This window comes from Embiotoca jacksoni, unplaced genomic scaffold (assembly GCF_022577435.1).
Source record: "Embiotoca jacksoni isolate LCO1_2020_lvr unplaced genomic scaffold, fEmbJac1.0.p SCAF_5, whole genome shotgun sequence".
Taxonomy (NCBI): Eukaryota; Metazoa; Chordata; class Actinopteri; family Embiotocidae; genus Embiotoca; species Embiotoca jacksoni.
In genome coordinates this window covers 16,054,341-16,069,286 of record NW_027185403.1, presented here as the reverse complement: position 1 = coordinate 16,069,286, position 14,946 = coordinate 16,054,341, and the positions used below count along the sequence as shown (strand labels likewise).

The 14,946-nt window shown below is 39.4% G+C and overlaps 3 protein-coding genes across 5 annotated transcripts; 1 reads left to right on the top strand and 2 right to left on the bottom strand.

Moving 5' to 3' along the window:
- Nucleotides 1-2,455: 2,455 nt before the first annotated feature.
- xiap (X-linked inhibitor of apoptosis) lies at nucleotides 2,456-8,071 on the bottom strand. Of its 2 annotated transcripts, none has more exons than XM_069171396.1 (8): nucleotides 7,949-8,071; nucleotides 6,336-6,623; nucleotides 5,602-6,166; nucleotides 5,419-5,518; nucleotides 5,215-5,293; nucleotides 3,685-3,724; nucleotides 3,338-3,520; nucleotides 2,456-3,241 (listed from the first exon to the last, which is right to left on the bottom strand). In XM_069171396.1, exons 2-8 carry the CDS (start codon nucleotides 6,570-6,572, stop codon nucleotides 3,048-3,050), a joined length of 1,398 nt encoding a protein of 465 aa, XP_069027497.1. In that variant the 5' UTR covers nucleotides 6,573-6,623; nucleotides 7,949-8,071; the 3' UTR covers nucleotides 2,456-3,047. The 2 variants fall into 2 exon arrangements, with proteins under 2 accessions (XP_069027497.1, XP_069027498.1); XM_069171397.1 differs by having other exon boundaries at nucleotides 6,336-6,620.
- Nucleotides 8,072-9,282: 1,211 nt separating this feature from the next.
- Nucleotides 9,283-12,544, bottom strand: psmd10 (proteasome 26S subunit, non-ATPase 10). Its single transcript, XM_069170887.1, has 5 exons — nucleotides 12,358-12,544; nucleotides 12,136-12,234; nucleotides 11,809-11,955; nucleotides 10,029-10,195; nucleotides 9,283-9,765 (listed from the first exon to the last, which is right to left on the bottom strand). The coding sequence occupies exons 1-5, from the start codon at nucleotides 12,469-12,471 to the stop codon at nucleotides 9,612-9,614; spliced, it is 681 nt and encodes a 226-aa protein (XP_069026988.1). The 5' UTR covers nucleotides 12,472-12,544; the 3' UTR covers nucleotides 9,283-9,611.
- A 282-nt stretch (nucleotides 12,545-12,826) lies between these two features.
- Nucleotides 12,827-14,946, top strand: nxt2 (nuclear transport factor 2-like export factor 2). Of its 2 annotated transcripts, none has more exons than XM_069170848.1 (4): nucleotides 12,827-12,997; nucleotides 13,152-13,238; nucleotides 13,624-13,699; nucleotides 14,644-14,946. In XM_069170848.1, exons 1-4 carry the CDS (start codon nucleotides 12,983-12,985, stop codon nucleotides 14,826-14,828), a joined length of 363 nt encoding a protein of 120 aa, XP_069026949.1. In that variant the 5' UTR covers nucleotides 12,827-12,982; the 3' UTR covers nucleotides 14,829-14,946. The 2 variants fall into 2 exon arrangements, with proteins under 2 accessions (XP_069026949.1, XP_069026948.1); XM_069170847.1 differs by having other exon boundaries at nucleotides 13,624-13,768.

Below are 14,946 nucleotides of genomic sequence, written 5' to 3'. Positions count from 1 at the left end.
ACTGCAGCTCAACGCGGCCGCATAGTGAGTGAGTGAGTGAGTGAGTGCACTGTGAGCTTTTGCCTTTTTTTTTTTTTCTTTTTTTTTTTTTGCACACTGGAGAGGAAAACGCCAGGAGGACGTGAACGTTATTCCCAGAAGTCCGACCTGTATGTGTGTGTGTGTGTGTGTGTGTGTGCGTGCTGCTGAAAAGTAATTAAGTACATTTACTCAAGTACTTTACTTAAGTACAATTCTAATCCTGTCCACCCTCTCCACCACCTGCTGCAGGGACAGCGGAGCACTTTCTCCAAAAGACTCCTCCAGCTCCGCTGTCACAAGGACAGATACAGGAGATCATTCCTGATACAGGAGATCATTCCCGATACAGGAGATCATTCCCAATCCAGGAGATCATTCCCGATCCAGGAGATCATTCCAGATACTGGAGATCATTCCCGATACAGGAGATCATTCCCGATCCAGGAGATCATTCCTGATACAGGAGATCATTCCAGATACAGATCATTCCTGATACAGGAGATCATTCCTGATACAGATCATTCCTGATACAGGAGATCATTCCCGATCCAGGAGATCATTCCTGATACTGGAGATCATTCCAGATACAGATCATTCCTGATACAGGAGATCATTCCTGATACAGGAGATGAGATCATTCCCGATCCAGGAGATCATTCCCGATCCAGGAGATCATTCCTGATACAGGAGATCATTCCAGATACTGGAGATCATTCCAGATACAGATCATTCCTGATACAGGAGATCATTCCTGATACAGGAGATCATTCCCGATACTGGAGATCATTCCAGATACAGATCATTCCTGATACAGGAGATCATTCCTGATACAGATCATTCCTGATACAGGAGATCATTCCTGATGCAGGAGATCATTCCAGATACTGGAGATCATTCCTGCCGACCGCAATAAGACTGTACAATAACTCACCTCTGGCAAAATCCATCACACAACAATAACACTGTTGACTGTGTTTCTTGGTTGTTTGTATATAATATATATAGATATATACTGTACTGTATATACTGTGCATTTTATATTTTTTACTGCTATTTTATTGCTTTTCTATTATTCTATTATTATCTTATTGCTTCTGTATGCTGCTGTAGAAAAAACATTTCCCCTCGGGGATTAATAAAGTAACTACCTAACTTAACCAATTCATGGGTACTTGTACTTTGCTTGAGTATTTTCATTTGATGCTACTTTGTATTTCAACTCCACTACATTTCAGCGGGAAATGTTGTAGCCTACTTTCTACTCCATTATATATTTATTTGGCAGCATCAGATACTAGTTACTTTTCTGATCCATATTTCCTACGTAAAATATATGATTAGTTGTTATATATGAATTTATATAGACATAGATTAGACGCTTCCACAGTATCATGTTAAAATTAGCTCTACGTCAACATTAAAATGCTGCTCACATGTTCATGTCAATAAAGTACTATTCCAGTAATTCATGATAAATATACTCAAAACTAAAAACAATCTAAACCGAGCCATTTTGCATAGTGAGTACTTTTACTTTTGATATTTTAAGTACATTTTGCTGACAGTACTTATGTATTTTTATTTAAGTAAGATTTTGAATACAGGACTACAACTTGTAATTGATTTTTTTTTTTTTTTAATTTTAAATTATTATTATTTTTAAGGTAGTATTGCTTCTTTTACTTAAGTTAACGATCTAAGTTTTCCTCCCACCATGGGTGGCACACCAGAAAGCAGTTCAAAAGGTTGGCTTTTAACCACCATATTGAACAACACAGCTTGTTCTGGAAGCTGTGTGTCTGGTGTCCTTTAACAAAATACTGAGTAAAATGCCAACTTAATTTCTCTGATGAAGTCATTCCCATCACTGGTCAACTGTGGTCCAGCATTTGCGATATAACCTGTTTTTAATTCGTTGGAATTCATTTTGTGACACGGGTAATGCAAAGTCAATACAATAGTTCTTAAAATTAATATCTTCTATAAATAATTTACTTTTAGGAAACAATATAAAAACAATCTTTATATATCTGCGTACCTTTCAAACTATCCATATATTTAGACTAAAATGTGTTGAGAATTTAGCCGTATAGTGCACACAGCCTGCTTTAATTAATCAATATTTTTGTGATTTCTGATGCCTAAATACTGTGTGTCTCATTTTGAGATTAATCTTTACATTTCCCCTTTTGAAAAGGTTTCCAGTAAACCTCACAGCTGAGAAAAATTATGGTTTTATGACCACTAACATTTTAAATTATTTGTAAAACTAAACTGGACTAAACTGATACATAATAAAATGGAAAAACACTTTAATTTACAAAAGACATACAAACCCTTTAAGTGGCTGAGTTGGCATCGTATCAAACACAAAATACAACCAGTTGTAGTTCAAAAAAAGAAAAACACAATAGCAATAAAGCAAAACATCAAATCCAAATATTAAGATTTATTCACTCTGGATGACAACAGATTGCATGATGGAATGGTAAAATCATTTCACACCCCACTGATTTATCGCAGATTAATTATAAAGCAAATACCAATAGAGAGCAGCACATATGGAAATAACTAAAACTGAGTCTAAGCATAAAATACACTGAACAGAAGAGAGGAGTGGGACATAAGTGAATAAAACGGACTCACATGACACCCAATGTTCAGTTCAGTTTAAATGTGGTAAAGGAGGCACATTAGTACATAAACCTAAAGCAAGGCACTTCTGGCAAAAAGTGTGTTGCAAAATGGAAATCGTACTTTAGTGTGTATTTACAAGTGTCAGTACTCATTTAATGGCCACTACAAATTTTAGCTATTTTTAAAATTATCTTAATATTTACAACTATTTACCATGAGTGATTGTGAAAATAGTCTTGAGATGTGTATTCAATCATTCATTCTGATCTTGATACAAACAACATGGTCCTTAAATATATTATAGGCTATCTGCTGTACAATGAATATTAAATTACCATATTATAAGGAGGATAAGCAGCATTGATGTTTGGCCAGAGGTTGTGGTTCCCTTAAGCAATATAAGTCTTGAGCTTCTGTTTTATAACTCCACAGCAGATTGGACACTTGATGAGTGACTCTGAACACACATTGCAGGAGACCAGGTGACCACATGGGATGAATACAATACAAATATCTCTGTCCATACATATTTTGCACTGTTTTTCCCTCTGCAGCTTCCGTAGTTTCTCAAGTGGGTCCTCATCTGAAAGAAAGGAGTGAAATAAATGTATGTAAAAAAATCACTGCTGCTCAGCCGGTATTGTGTGAACATGGTTCAGCATACAGGAGGTGCACTTACCTTGTTCTTTTGTCTGGGCAGCTTTGCTCTCTGGTGTGTTGTTGAGGCAGTCCTCCAAAAACTCTTCCAGGGAGGAGTAGCCTGAGCCAGTCCTGCTGATTTTCTTCAAGATGGTCGTCTCCACAACGCTGGGGTCGACACCCATCTCTATGGCCTTCTGAGCCATGGCTGACCGCAGCGTCTCTGAAAATAAAGGAACAATCATTTATACAACTTTTTGTTTTTTCCAGCTGTGATATTTTACTTTGTTAGCAATATATACTACCTTTTCATCTTTAAGTAAAAGAGATGTTTTAAATTATTCTTACATTTTCTCATAAAGGGAAATCAAATACATAAATATTTACCATTCCTATCTCCTGAAAATCCATTCTGATGACTTGGAGTCTGGAAGCAAACAGGGTCACATAGTTAGTTTTGGTGTAAATCAAAATCACTCCAGACATTAAGACATATTTCCATTTATTCCACGCACCCAAAGGGGAGTATTTCTTGTTCAAAAATCAATATAAAGCATAATACGCCACAGCAATGTGTGCATCACTGCAGTTAAATGGCTGGAAAATCACAAATCGCAGTTTAAAGTTTACATGCAGGAGAGAATCAGGCCAGTGAGAACCAAGATTAAGTGGAATAAAAAGCAAAATCTACATTCAGCTGGTTGGAAATGAAAATGTCCACCTAACCACTACCCTATTTGTAACAAAGACTGGTTTTAACCAGCCCAGTTTCAGCTACATTTTGAATGAAATGAATTTGCATCCATGGACCCACTACCTTGGTTCTGCCAGACTATGGCTCGCAGCTTTAGTTTTCTTCGCTGTGATTGTAGTCTGGAAGTGTGGTTAAGTGCTGTTTCCTTGTGGTTTCAGCACATATGATGACGAATGCCGATTGGTTAAAGGCTGCTTCAAAAGAGGTCTCCACCGAGTAGGATGCAACGACTGAAAACAATTCTCCATGGAGCGTGGACAGACCGATAAATTCATGCAGTTAATTTGAGTTTGGTAATATCAGGCTAAGTACCAACCACGAGTAATAATGTTTCCGCTGATTCCAACACGATCACAGCTATACATTTGTTGTCCTGGGTCTTTATTATTCACAAATGCCGCATGGAAACACGGTGAGAAAGCAGGTTAAGTATAATATTGGCCCGTAAATCGAGATCCTTTGAATCATTATCCTAATTGAAGAAATCCGATTCCATGTTTACATCAGGTTTACAAAATCAGATTACTTTGCAAAGTAAATAACAACATGGTTAATTAAAAGCACAGTGTGTGATTATTTCTGCTGTTACAGTTCTCTCAGTAAAAACAGTAACAAGAGAGCGTGATGACATCGTGAAGAAGTGTGGGATCAAAGGAGTTGTCTTCTTCATTGTTAAACAATCACCATTTGTGATGAAAAATAAACTTTAGCTCAGCAGTTCAGCAATGGCTTCTACTCTCCCGCTCACTCTCCTGATGTCTCTTGCTTGGTCTTACGTTAAGACGCTCCTCTGCCTCTTTTAGTGAAAACGGTGCATGTAATAGAATTAGTGCATTTGCAATGCTGGAGGAATTATAAGTGTTAACTGTTGTCGTTAACCAGCCCATAGTTTTTCCCCACAAGTTATAGCAAGTAGAAGGAGTTATATTGCTAGGACGCCATTGACAGAAGATCAAATGAAACGGACCATTACCCCGATTATAATTGTTTGAAATATTCAGAATAATGTGGGAACACAAATCAGAGTAGAATATATACCATAAGTGTTATTGTTTTAGACTTATTAGGGCAAACAAATTTTACATTTTATACCTTTATTTAGTTAAATAGATCACTGTATTGATCCCCAAAGGGAAAGATTTAAAAAAAAAAAAAATGCTTACGGGTCTATTCTGACGTGGTCCTTGAAGCTGGATGCTGTTGACAAATTCTTGTCCTTTTTCTGCTAACAGGAAGCTGCATCTAATTAGAAAATAACAGGAAATTGTAATAAAACAAAATCAAATGCCACAACAAGAAGAAATATATATATATTTTTATATATATAAATTAGTATTTCAAAGAAGGAACATGGTAGCCGTTCTTACCCGGGGTAGTGTTTGGCATGCTCTTCCCAGGGGTCTTCCTCAGGCTGCCAACCTTTCAAGCCCCCTCCACAGCAGAAACACAACACCCTGTCTCCTGTCCCTGTAAAGCACACAACTTTAACTTTCCTGCTTTCACAGCTATGATGAAACACATTAGAAAATGTACAACAATGTTGCTTTTACCTGTGCTGTAGAAACCAGCTCTGACAAGCCTCTCATGGTCAACAGGGTGCTGGACACCTGCAAAGCTACCAAGCCTCTCCTCAAAACTCCCCATAGGTACATCAGTGTTTGCATGCCGACTGCTGCCGCCCTCCTCCTCTGCTCCCCCCTGCAATGGGATGTTGCCCACGTCGTGCCCGAGGATGAAGAAGCAGTAGGGAAAATGTTTGGTATGCTCTCTCCAGGCGGTGTCTCCGGCCTCCCAGCCGCCCAGCCTACCGCCGCAGCAGAAACACTGCACCTGGTCACTCTCCCCTACGTAGTAGAGGCCAGCTTGGGCCAGATCTCGGGGCCTCACCGGAGCAGTGAAGGGCCAAGAGGAAAAGGTCTGAAGTCTGGCTTCTTCACTTCTCATGTGAGGGGCCAGAGGGTAGGTGGACTCGTCAACCACTTCTCCCGTTCTCAAGCGATACGCCATGTCTTCCGCTTCTTCATTGTAGGTGGAACCATTGGTAAGTGTGGCGTCAGAATTTGGGTTAAAATTGGTGCGGTGGGTGCAGCTGAGAAACCTGCATGATGGGGAAACCTGGACCAGTGCAGAAAATAGGATTTAACTATTTAAAAAAAGAAGCAATGCTAAAGTATTAATCACCTTTCTTTTCTTTTTTTATATTTATATACATATACATGTATATATATATTTATGTGATATAATGTGATGTAATATATATGATAAATATCATATATATGATTACCTCCTTGTGCCTCTCTACAGGTGTGTCTCCTGTGCACCAGTTTTCCACAGTCTTCTGGCAGCTGAAACAACGAACGCGGTCAGCGTGGCCGGTGAAGTAGAAGCCAGCCCGGGCCAATCTTTCTGCTGACACCTGCTGGGCCAGCCTGGAGTCACGGAAGGACGCCAGCCGATTGTTCATCAGGGTAAAATCACCGTCGTCTGTCTCGAAATTGCCGTCATATCTCAAATCACACATGATTGATGTGGGAAACTGCCGGGTGGGCTAAGTTGAAGAACAAAACGTCTGCTGATAAAACACAGAGAGAAAAATGTTGTCGGTTTTAAGTGAGTTTTTAAGCTGAGAAATGTTTAAAAAAAGGGAGATCGAATAGAAATCCACTTCTTGCGAGCTTACGGACATTTTCCAAAGTACAAAAAGAAAGCAAGGTATCGAACAACCTACAATAACCTTCAAATGCATTTCAAAGGGTCAAAAAGTATGTATTTAGAGACAAATCAGTGGTTGAATGTGCTTCTGTGACTGGCACCAGGAAGTGGATTGACACATGTTGGCACTGCACCTTTAAGGGGAGTAGCCAGGCTGTAATCACATGGAGGCTTTTGATAACCCATGTGAGGGCTGGGCACTGGAGAGGCAGGCTTGTCTACAGGAACAGTACACGGTAGTTTAGAAAAGGGTGTGTCCCTTGGCAGTACAATGACATACACTATGCCAAAGGACGATAATAATCACCTGTCCTTATGGATGATCTGGGACACTTAGGAATACATCAGTTAGGTCTAATACAACATGCAGGGTGAAATTTAAAACATCTGTAGAATAGGGACATAGCAATATATTTTAGTGAGCCAAGTAAGGTACATGTACATTACTAACAAGTGGAAATATGTTGCAACACAAAGCATGCACCACTCCGTTTTAAAAATACATGAAGGGTGGAAGTTCAGTCACCCAGTTGTAGTCACATGTCCTCAACTAAAACTGTGAACATTGATCACATTGCACAAAGCACGACACCAGCTTGATGCAGAAGACTGTCACCACAGCACATAGTCACTGATTAGGCAACTCGTTATCACTCTGACACGATGCTATATTTACTTTATTGAAGGGTGCAGCTTGTGATCTTCAACACCGGATCAAACCAGATCAAAAGCAATGTCCTTCCGTTTCAAACACAAGACATCTCACACGTTTGCCGATGAACTCGCTGCGTCTGATCCACTCACGCAGTTCAGAGTGAAACGACGCGCACCCACATATTTCCAGAAAGGTCTCGTAAACAATAGCTGCGGAACACAACATGTGGTTTCTGTGTAAAACGCCGATGAAAGCAAACCGACAGCTGTTTGCATCCGACAGTTGACACCTCGCTAACCGCGCACACACGAATGAGGTGATGTCCGACCTGAAAGCAGCAGTCTGGACCGAGACATCGTCGGTTTCGTCTTTGCAACAGCGTGATTGACGTTTGGCTCGTGAACGGGGTCGCGAGCGCTAACGCCAGCTACAAATGTGCGCTACTTACGTTAGCTTAGCTCGTCTACGTAACGCTGGCCAGGTCGCGAAGTTACTCGACGAATTATTGTCGCAAAACGTCCGAGATTTACCTTTCAAACAACCTCCTAGACAGGTCTCTCCGGTCTGTGTTTTCAGTCCGTCTTCGGTGAAAACATCGCCCGTAGGAGAAGCCGGCGGCCCAAGAGGCGTTTTCTAGACGAGACCTGGCTTCCAGGAAGTGAAAGCACGGAGGGGGAGGGGGGGATGTGCGCACATTGAGGTGCGCAGAGACGATCAGTGTCGTGACGTCAGGAAAGAAATGAGTTTTGCGGAGTTTCAGACAGGGGGACGGAGGAGGGGGGTTCCCAAACCAACTTCTGTTTACCTTGAAATCGTTTGACTAATCTGTCACTTTCAATATAAATTGCAGACTCCATTTCAGACAATTTAATTCTGACAAGTCATTTCAGTTAGAGATGTCTCAAATTAGGAATATCTTTGGCTTTCATCCTGCCAAGTCAAAATGTAATTAATTAATATCTTTAATTAAGAGTTCTGACCAGGCAAATGGCCACCATTTACTACCATTTACGATTTACATTGTGGCTACCTGCAACTGAATTTGATATTCAAATGTGGAAATTTGGGTATTGCAGCAGCAATACATTGTATAATTTTACGTCAACTACTGTAGTAGCCTACCATTAATGGGTGTATTTGGGTGTGGTCCCTAGTGGGCTTTGATGCACATAACCACACTAAAAAGTAATATCACATGGAGCATCCCTGAATGTCACAAGCCAGGTGAGAAGTTCATACATTTGGTGGTGTATGTAAAGAAATGAGTTTTGCGGAGTTTCAGAGGGGGATTCCCAAACTAACTTCTGTTTAGCTTGAAATCGTTTGACTAATCAATCACTTTCAATATAAATTGCAGAGTCCATTTCAGACAATTTATATGAACAAATTTACAAATACTTATGAGATAATGTTATCTCATAAGTATTTGTAAATTTGTTCATATTGTGTGCACTTTTTTGTCTTCTCTATGCTGCTGTGACGAGTAAATTTCCACACTGTGGGATTAATAAAGTAAAATCTAATCTAATCTAATCTAAAACCAAAGTTTCCTTGTTAGTCAAATGGTTTACAGCCCAGACTCCAAATCTGCCTTCTACAGAGAACAGGCACACAAGAACCACTAGAGCTACTACATATTACATGTGCTACTCCAATGTAGCTCACATTTATATCATCATATCCTCTTCCTATGTATGCTTGATCCTAGCACTCCTCTGCCCTGCTATTTAGCAATGTGAGCTCATTTTTAAGATATTATGGAGGGCAACTATTGTTTCGATCATTAAAGGTGACAATAGGTCATCCATGTGCATTCATGTACAACAGATAAACACAGTTCAAATAGGCACCACTAACAGGCTGAACACAGATTTTTTTTATTTAGTCATTTTAATAATTCAAACATCATAGAAAATATGCAGTGGGGTTGGAATGACTGCGCGTAGTGCAGGACACAGTGTTTCTGTTCAGACATATAAGATCTGCGCAGTTTCAAAACCCCATCTGAACAGCTTACAAGGGTGCAGTAGTCCAATCTTTCTCTCAGACACGGTCTCATCTTCCACCATTCACACATTTGAATTTATCACACCAGACCGCTAAGGAGGACCGACTGGGACAATAACTCTCATCATGTAACTTTGCGATGGTGGGAATTCGAACTAGAACACGACCTGTAATTCAGTAAAGGCATCATCCCTCCACGATCCGACGAAGTATGTTGCCCAGACTGCCCTTGGCCATCTGGAGGGGCGTCTTCTCCTCCTTGTTCTCAATGTAAATGCTGGCCCCGTGTTCCACCAGCAACTTGGCTGCTTCCACACGCTCCTCATCGCATGCAAGGTGGCTGGTGGGGGGGAAAAAAATTAATAAAAAAAATAAACAGAATTCATGCAGAATGTCAGAAATTGCAATAATAAAAAGGAAGCACTTCATTAGGGTGGGTGTGATATCTCTAATACAAGGCAAATATCCCAAACCACTCGTGGTAAATGAGAAAACGCTTTTTTCATTTGGGTGAAGTGACCCTTTGAGAGTTTGTGTTTGTTCAACTGTATATTTATGCTGGCAGCCTAATGTTGCATTTGAGTAATCCTTATTCACACGTACAGTGGGGTGTTGCCCTGTGAGTCCTGGATGTTGGTTGAAGCACTCTCCTTGAGAAGCAGCTGGATGAGGCGGAAGTTGCCCTTGGCAGACGCTCTGTGAAGAGGAGTAGACTGCAACTTGTCGGTCGCATTGGGGTCTGCTCCGTTTTCCAGCAATAGCAAGGCAATCTGTAAAGATGGGAACACGTGTTACTCTCAAACCATGGGATTTTCCATTTCCAAGAAATGCACATTTTCTGATCCTGAACCTTCTTGCTGTGAGGCGACAACACTAACCACTGTTCCACCCTAATAGAAAATGATGTACACTTATTTTATCCACATATCCATCTAAATTTTGTCAAATGTTTGTGACTTTGAGCATGTTGTCGTCCTCTCATGAATACACATACACAGCTGAAATGGCTTAATAAATATAAATACAAGGATCAACGAGTTGACATTCAGAGAAAGTAATATTCATAAAAACTAAACTCTAGAGATTTTAATGTCACTGTTCACAACTAATAATGTATAAGATTCAAAGCTCACCAATGAATGGTTAGCGACAAATGTCTTTAACCTGATGAAAATAATGATGCTACATGTGACCGAGATACTGTTGTTGTTCTCAAATATGAAATACACTTTACTATGAAAATATTAAAATTGCATACTACAAAAGTTAATAGTAACATTTTTCTGCAGTACTAAGATATCAGGGCTTCAACCAATGATAACTTTAGATAGACTAATCAAGTCATGTTTTATTTTGTCTTGTGTTAGAGAAATGTATATAGAAATAAATAGATGATTCATTTATTGTATTCATATTAATTATTATTTCATATAAGTGGTAATATAGTACTACAGACTCTGAAGAGTGGATTATGGATTGATAAATACTTCTGACAGACAAATGAGATCAAGTTCAGCAGTGATGCAAAATGTGTGCATCAATATAGCGGTGCAGACTTCGTGTTGTGCAAACAATCATATCCAGTGTTATTGGGTTGTTTCCATTGGTTGGTAACTGAACACTTATGAATTCACCCCTAGGACCGGACGATATGGACAAAATCTAATATCATGATATGTTTCCCCAAATACCACAATATTTATATTACAACAATATTGTAGGGATGATTATTGGTGCTTTCACATAATATTTATAAAAAGAGAGATTTTTGATAAATAATCATAGAAAATGTGGATATCATGAATAAGAAGGTAAAGGCTAATAATAAAACAGCTAAAACAGTCTGAGAAATTCAGAAAATGACATCACTTTACTGTGTAATGCAGCCTTTAAAAATTACAAAAAGACATAACTATATTACAATATCAAAACTCTAACGTGATATTTAGTCTCATATCAAGAGGTGATATATTATTTCCTTGCCCAGCCCTACTCACCACCATCAAAATCTATTTCCTTTTAAAGGGTCCTTATTGCTGTATTGTTGAAAAACGATTGTGTGAGTTTCTCGCACCTTATTTTTTAAGACTATCTATGCCAGTTAGGAAGTACTTTAGCCTGAGGCTCTTTAGTGAATATGCCCCCAGAATGTTTTAATTTTGTCCTGAAAAATGATTATTTAATTATGAAAAGAGTTGTTCTGTTGATACACTGATTGATTTGTTTGTTAATATTCACACTCTACAAATTATAAGTAAAGACACCGCATGTTAAAAAATAGATCTAAATATTTGAAATATAACGCTACAGAAATGGAAGATTTTAAGTGAAGGAGTAGCGTCATGTGGCGTCAACGCATGTTCCTGACACCTGGCTCTGTTACCTCATATCTGTCTTTGGAGGCAGCGTAGTGCAGAGGGGTGCATCCATTCTGATTGACTGAATTGAGCTGGGCCGCTTTGGATATCAGAGACCTCACTATGTCTTCTCTGCCTGCGGATGCTGCGATGTGCAGAGGAGTCCACGAAGCCTGGGGAACAACAAGCACACGCTGGCATCACTGCCACACTGGAACAAAGTCCCTCGTATCAAAGTAAAGGTCAAATGTCACGTTAAACGAAAAAGGGGGCTGCATCACCATGTGCGATACTTTGTTTGACACAGAAAATAAAACACATAAATAAATCATACAATTTAACAAACAGCCTACATCATCTTGCAGATTCACTTCAACTCCCAAGTCGAGCAAAAACTCCACAATATTGGTGTGGCCAGCCGAACAAGCCCAGTGCAGCGCGGTTCTGCTGTCCTGAAAGCAAAGGCAGCAGACAGTCATTTTTTTTTTTATATATATATATATTTTTCAGAATTGGCAGGATAATAAAAACAACAACAAATTCCCCGGGGACCGTGTTGGTTCATGTATTCTTACCTGGTCCGTTTTGCAGGCGAGCGTTTTATCTGACAGGATGCACTCTTTTAATTTCTCAAACTGACCCGAGTAAGCAAAATTACAGACCTCCACATTTGATACAGATCCCTCCATTGTTAAATACACTTCACTGTCAAACTAAATGTTTTGCAGCCTGCTGGGGACACCAGACAGTTTTAGTTTGAAACAGAAGCGCAATGACTCAGGAAATTATGAGCGCTGCTTCCGCCCGGGGTCGATATTTTGTCTCTTCAAATTAAAATACCGAGTTATTTCGCCCGGCAAATACAGCGCATTATCACATCAGTCCCGTCTTATTATTCGTCCAGTCATTATTTCCTACAAATATTGTTCTTGAATAGTTGAAAACAACATGACATGAGAAAAAAAAAGATTAGATTAGATTGTGAAGAAAAGTATAAATATTTTATTTTGGTAGGTACAGCTGGTAACCCGAGGAAGTAATACATGCAGCCAACCCCGACTTGTGTTGGTTGCTAAATGAACAAGAAAAGAATTTAAAAAAATAAAATAAAATAAAATAGGCCAAATTACTGCTTGGAAAGAGTTCCCACTATTGTAATAGTAGTGTTCGTTGTTGTTGCGGGTTTTTACATCTGTCCTTATGGCAAACACGCCGGTAAGTTTGAAACTATATCGCTGAAATCGAGCAGCTATCGCTGTGTTTTGCTCGCCGGTCTCCAATGTGCGCCTCTTTAAAACGAACAGTAGCACATGACAATATTCACTGCTTGCTTCATCTTGATCATCTTAATACGTGGTTGTCCCATTAGGATTTCAGGACCCACGCTGACCAGTCGTGCAGATATTCGGAAGAATTCGTCAACATTTATTACGACTGCATGGATAAGAAAAGGAGGGTGAGTTTTGTTGTAAAACGTACTTCATTTATATTAAATCATTTGTATGACCACTCTGAAACATTACCGATACACGGTCACTGCTATAGTCGGACACACATAATGATCAACGTCCACCATTGATGCAACACAGTTCGCTCACCAGAGAGCAGTAACAACTTTATTTTTCAGCTGAGTCCCACTGAACACGTATCTTTGTTTACGATGACGTAATAACCACTTTCAGGGCATCATTAACGTTATCAGTTGATTAATTGTAATCTGACTTTTTTTTAATTTCAGAATTTGCCACCAGGCTGTCACTGGATCTTCAGCACACTGTATGTTGTCTTGGGCTGATGTCACTGTTCCTAACTCTCTTTGTTTACTGTCTCCTGTTTCCCAGAACTTGACCCGGCTGTATCTTGACAAGGCGACCTTGGTGTGGAATGGGAATGCGGTGTCAGGACAGGATGCTCTGGGCGAGTTTTTTGAGTCACTGCCATCGAGCGAGTTTCAGGTTCAAACACTGGACTGTCAGCCAGTTCACGGTCAGTGGGGGCAACCTCAAACGTAAACAAATTCTAATAAAGGCGGACCTCGACAGCATTTATTTTTTACACCAAAGTCAAATCGGTTTCTTGGATTATTCTATCAGGCATGGCTTTTTACTAACAGAGTATAGGACGTAATCATGAATAAGTCAAGTCAATTCAATTCGTATAGCTCATTTCAACAGGCTAATTCAGAGTGCTTCACATACAACATAAAAGGCATCAAGACAAAATGTACAAGCAATATAAGATAAATGATAAAAGAAAAAAACATGAAGATGTAAATTTAAAAGGGTTGAATAGAAAAATATAATAATAATAAAGTCAAGAGTAAAAGTTACAGTGTAGTGTCAGAAATTAGTAATTGTTTGATTAATATAAGGCAGTGGTGAACAGAAAAGCCTTCAGCTTTGATTGAAAAAGAACTGAGAGTCAGCAGAACTGCAGGTATCTGGAGGCTTGTTTCCATTCAGTGCTGTTTAAACCAACAGGAGTGTTTTGTCAGTTCTTTGACAGCCAGAAAGCCACTTTAGAGATCTGAGAACTGGAGTAGTATGATCAACTTTCTAAGTCTTAGTGAGGATACGAGCAGCAGCGTTCTGATTCAGCTGCAGCTAACTAATAGATTTATTTTAGAGACCCGTAAACAAAGCATTACAGTGGTCGAGCTGACTGAAGATAAAGGCTTGGGCAATTTTTTTCTAAATCTAAATCTAAAGTGTGTTACGAAGAGTAACGAGACACTGTGTAATTGTGAATCGGGGCATAAAATTGTCGAGCAAATTAAAAGTTTGAAAATGACTTGTAATATAAACATGTGATGGTCTTCAGCGTGCTGATTCAACATCAATCAAACCTTTCTTCATTCACAGAACAAGCCACCCAAGGTCAGACCACACTGCTTGTCGTGACTGGTGGGATAGCGAAGTTCGAAGGAAACAAACAGCGTTTCTTCAACCAGAACTTTCTTCTGACCGCTCAGGCGTCACCAAACAACGACCAGCCTGTCTGGAAGATCGCTAGTGACTGTTTCCGATTTCAAGACTGGAACAGCTGAGGCTCCACTGTTCTCCGTTTTCCTCAAAACTGTTCAGCAGATATAATCGTAAAAATTAAAGGTGTCATTTGTACATTGTTTTTTTTTTTTTGTAATAAAATAAAAATGTCATACAACA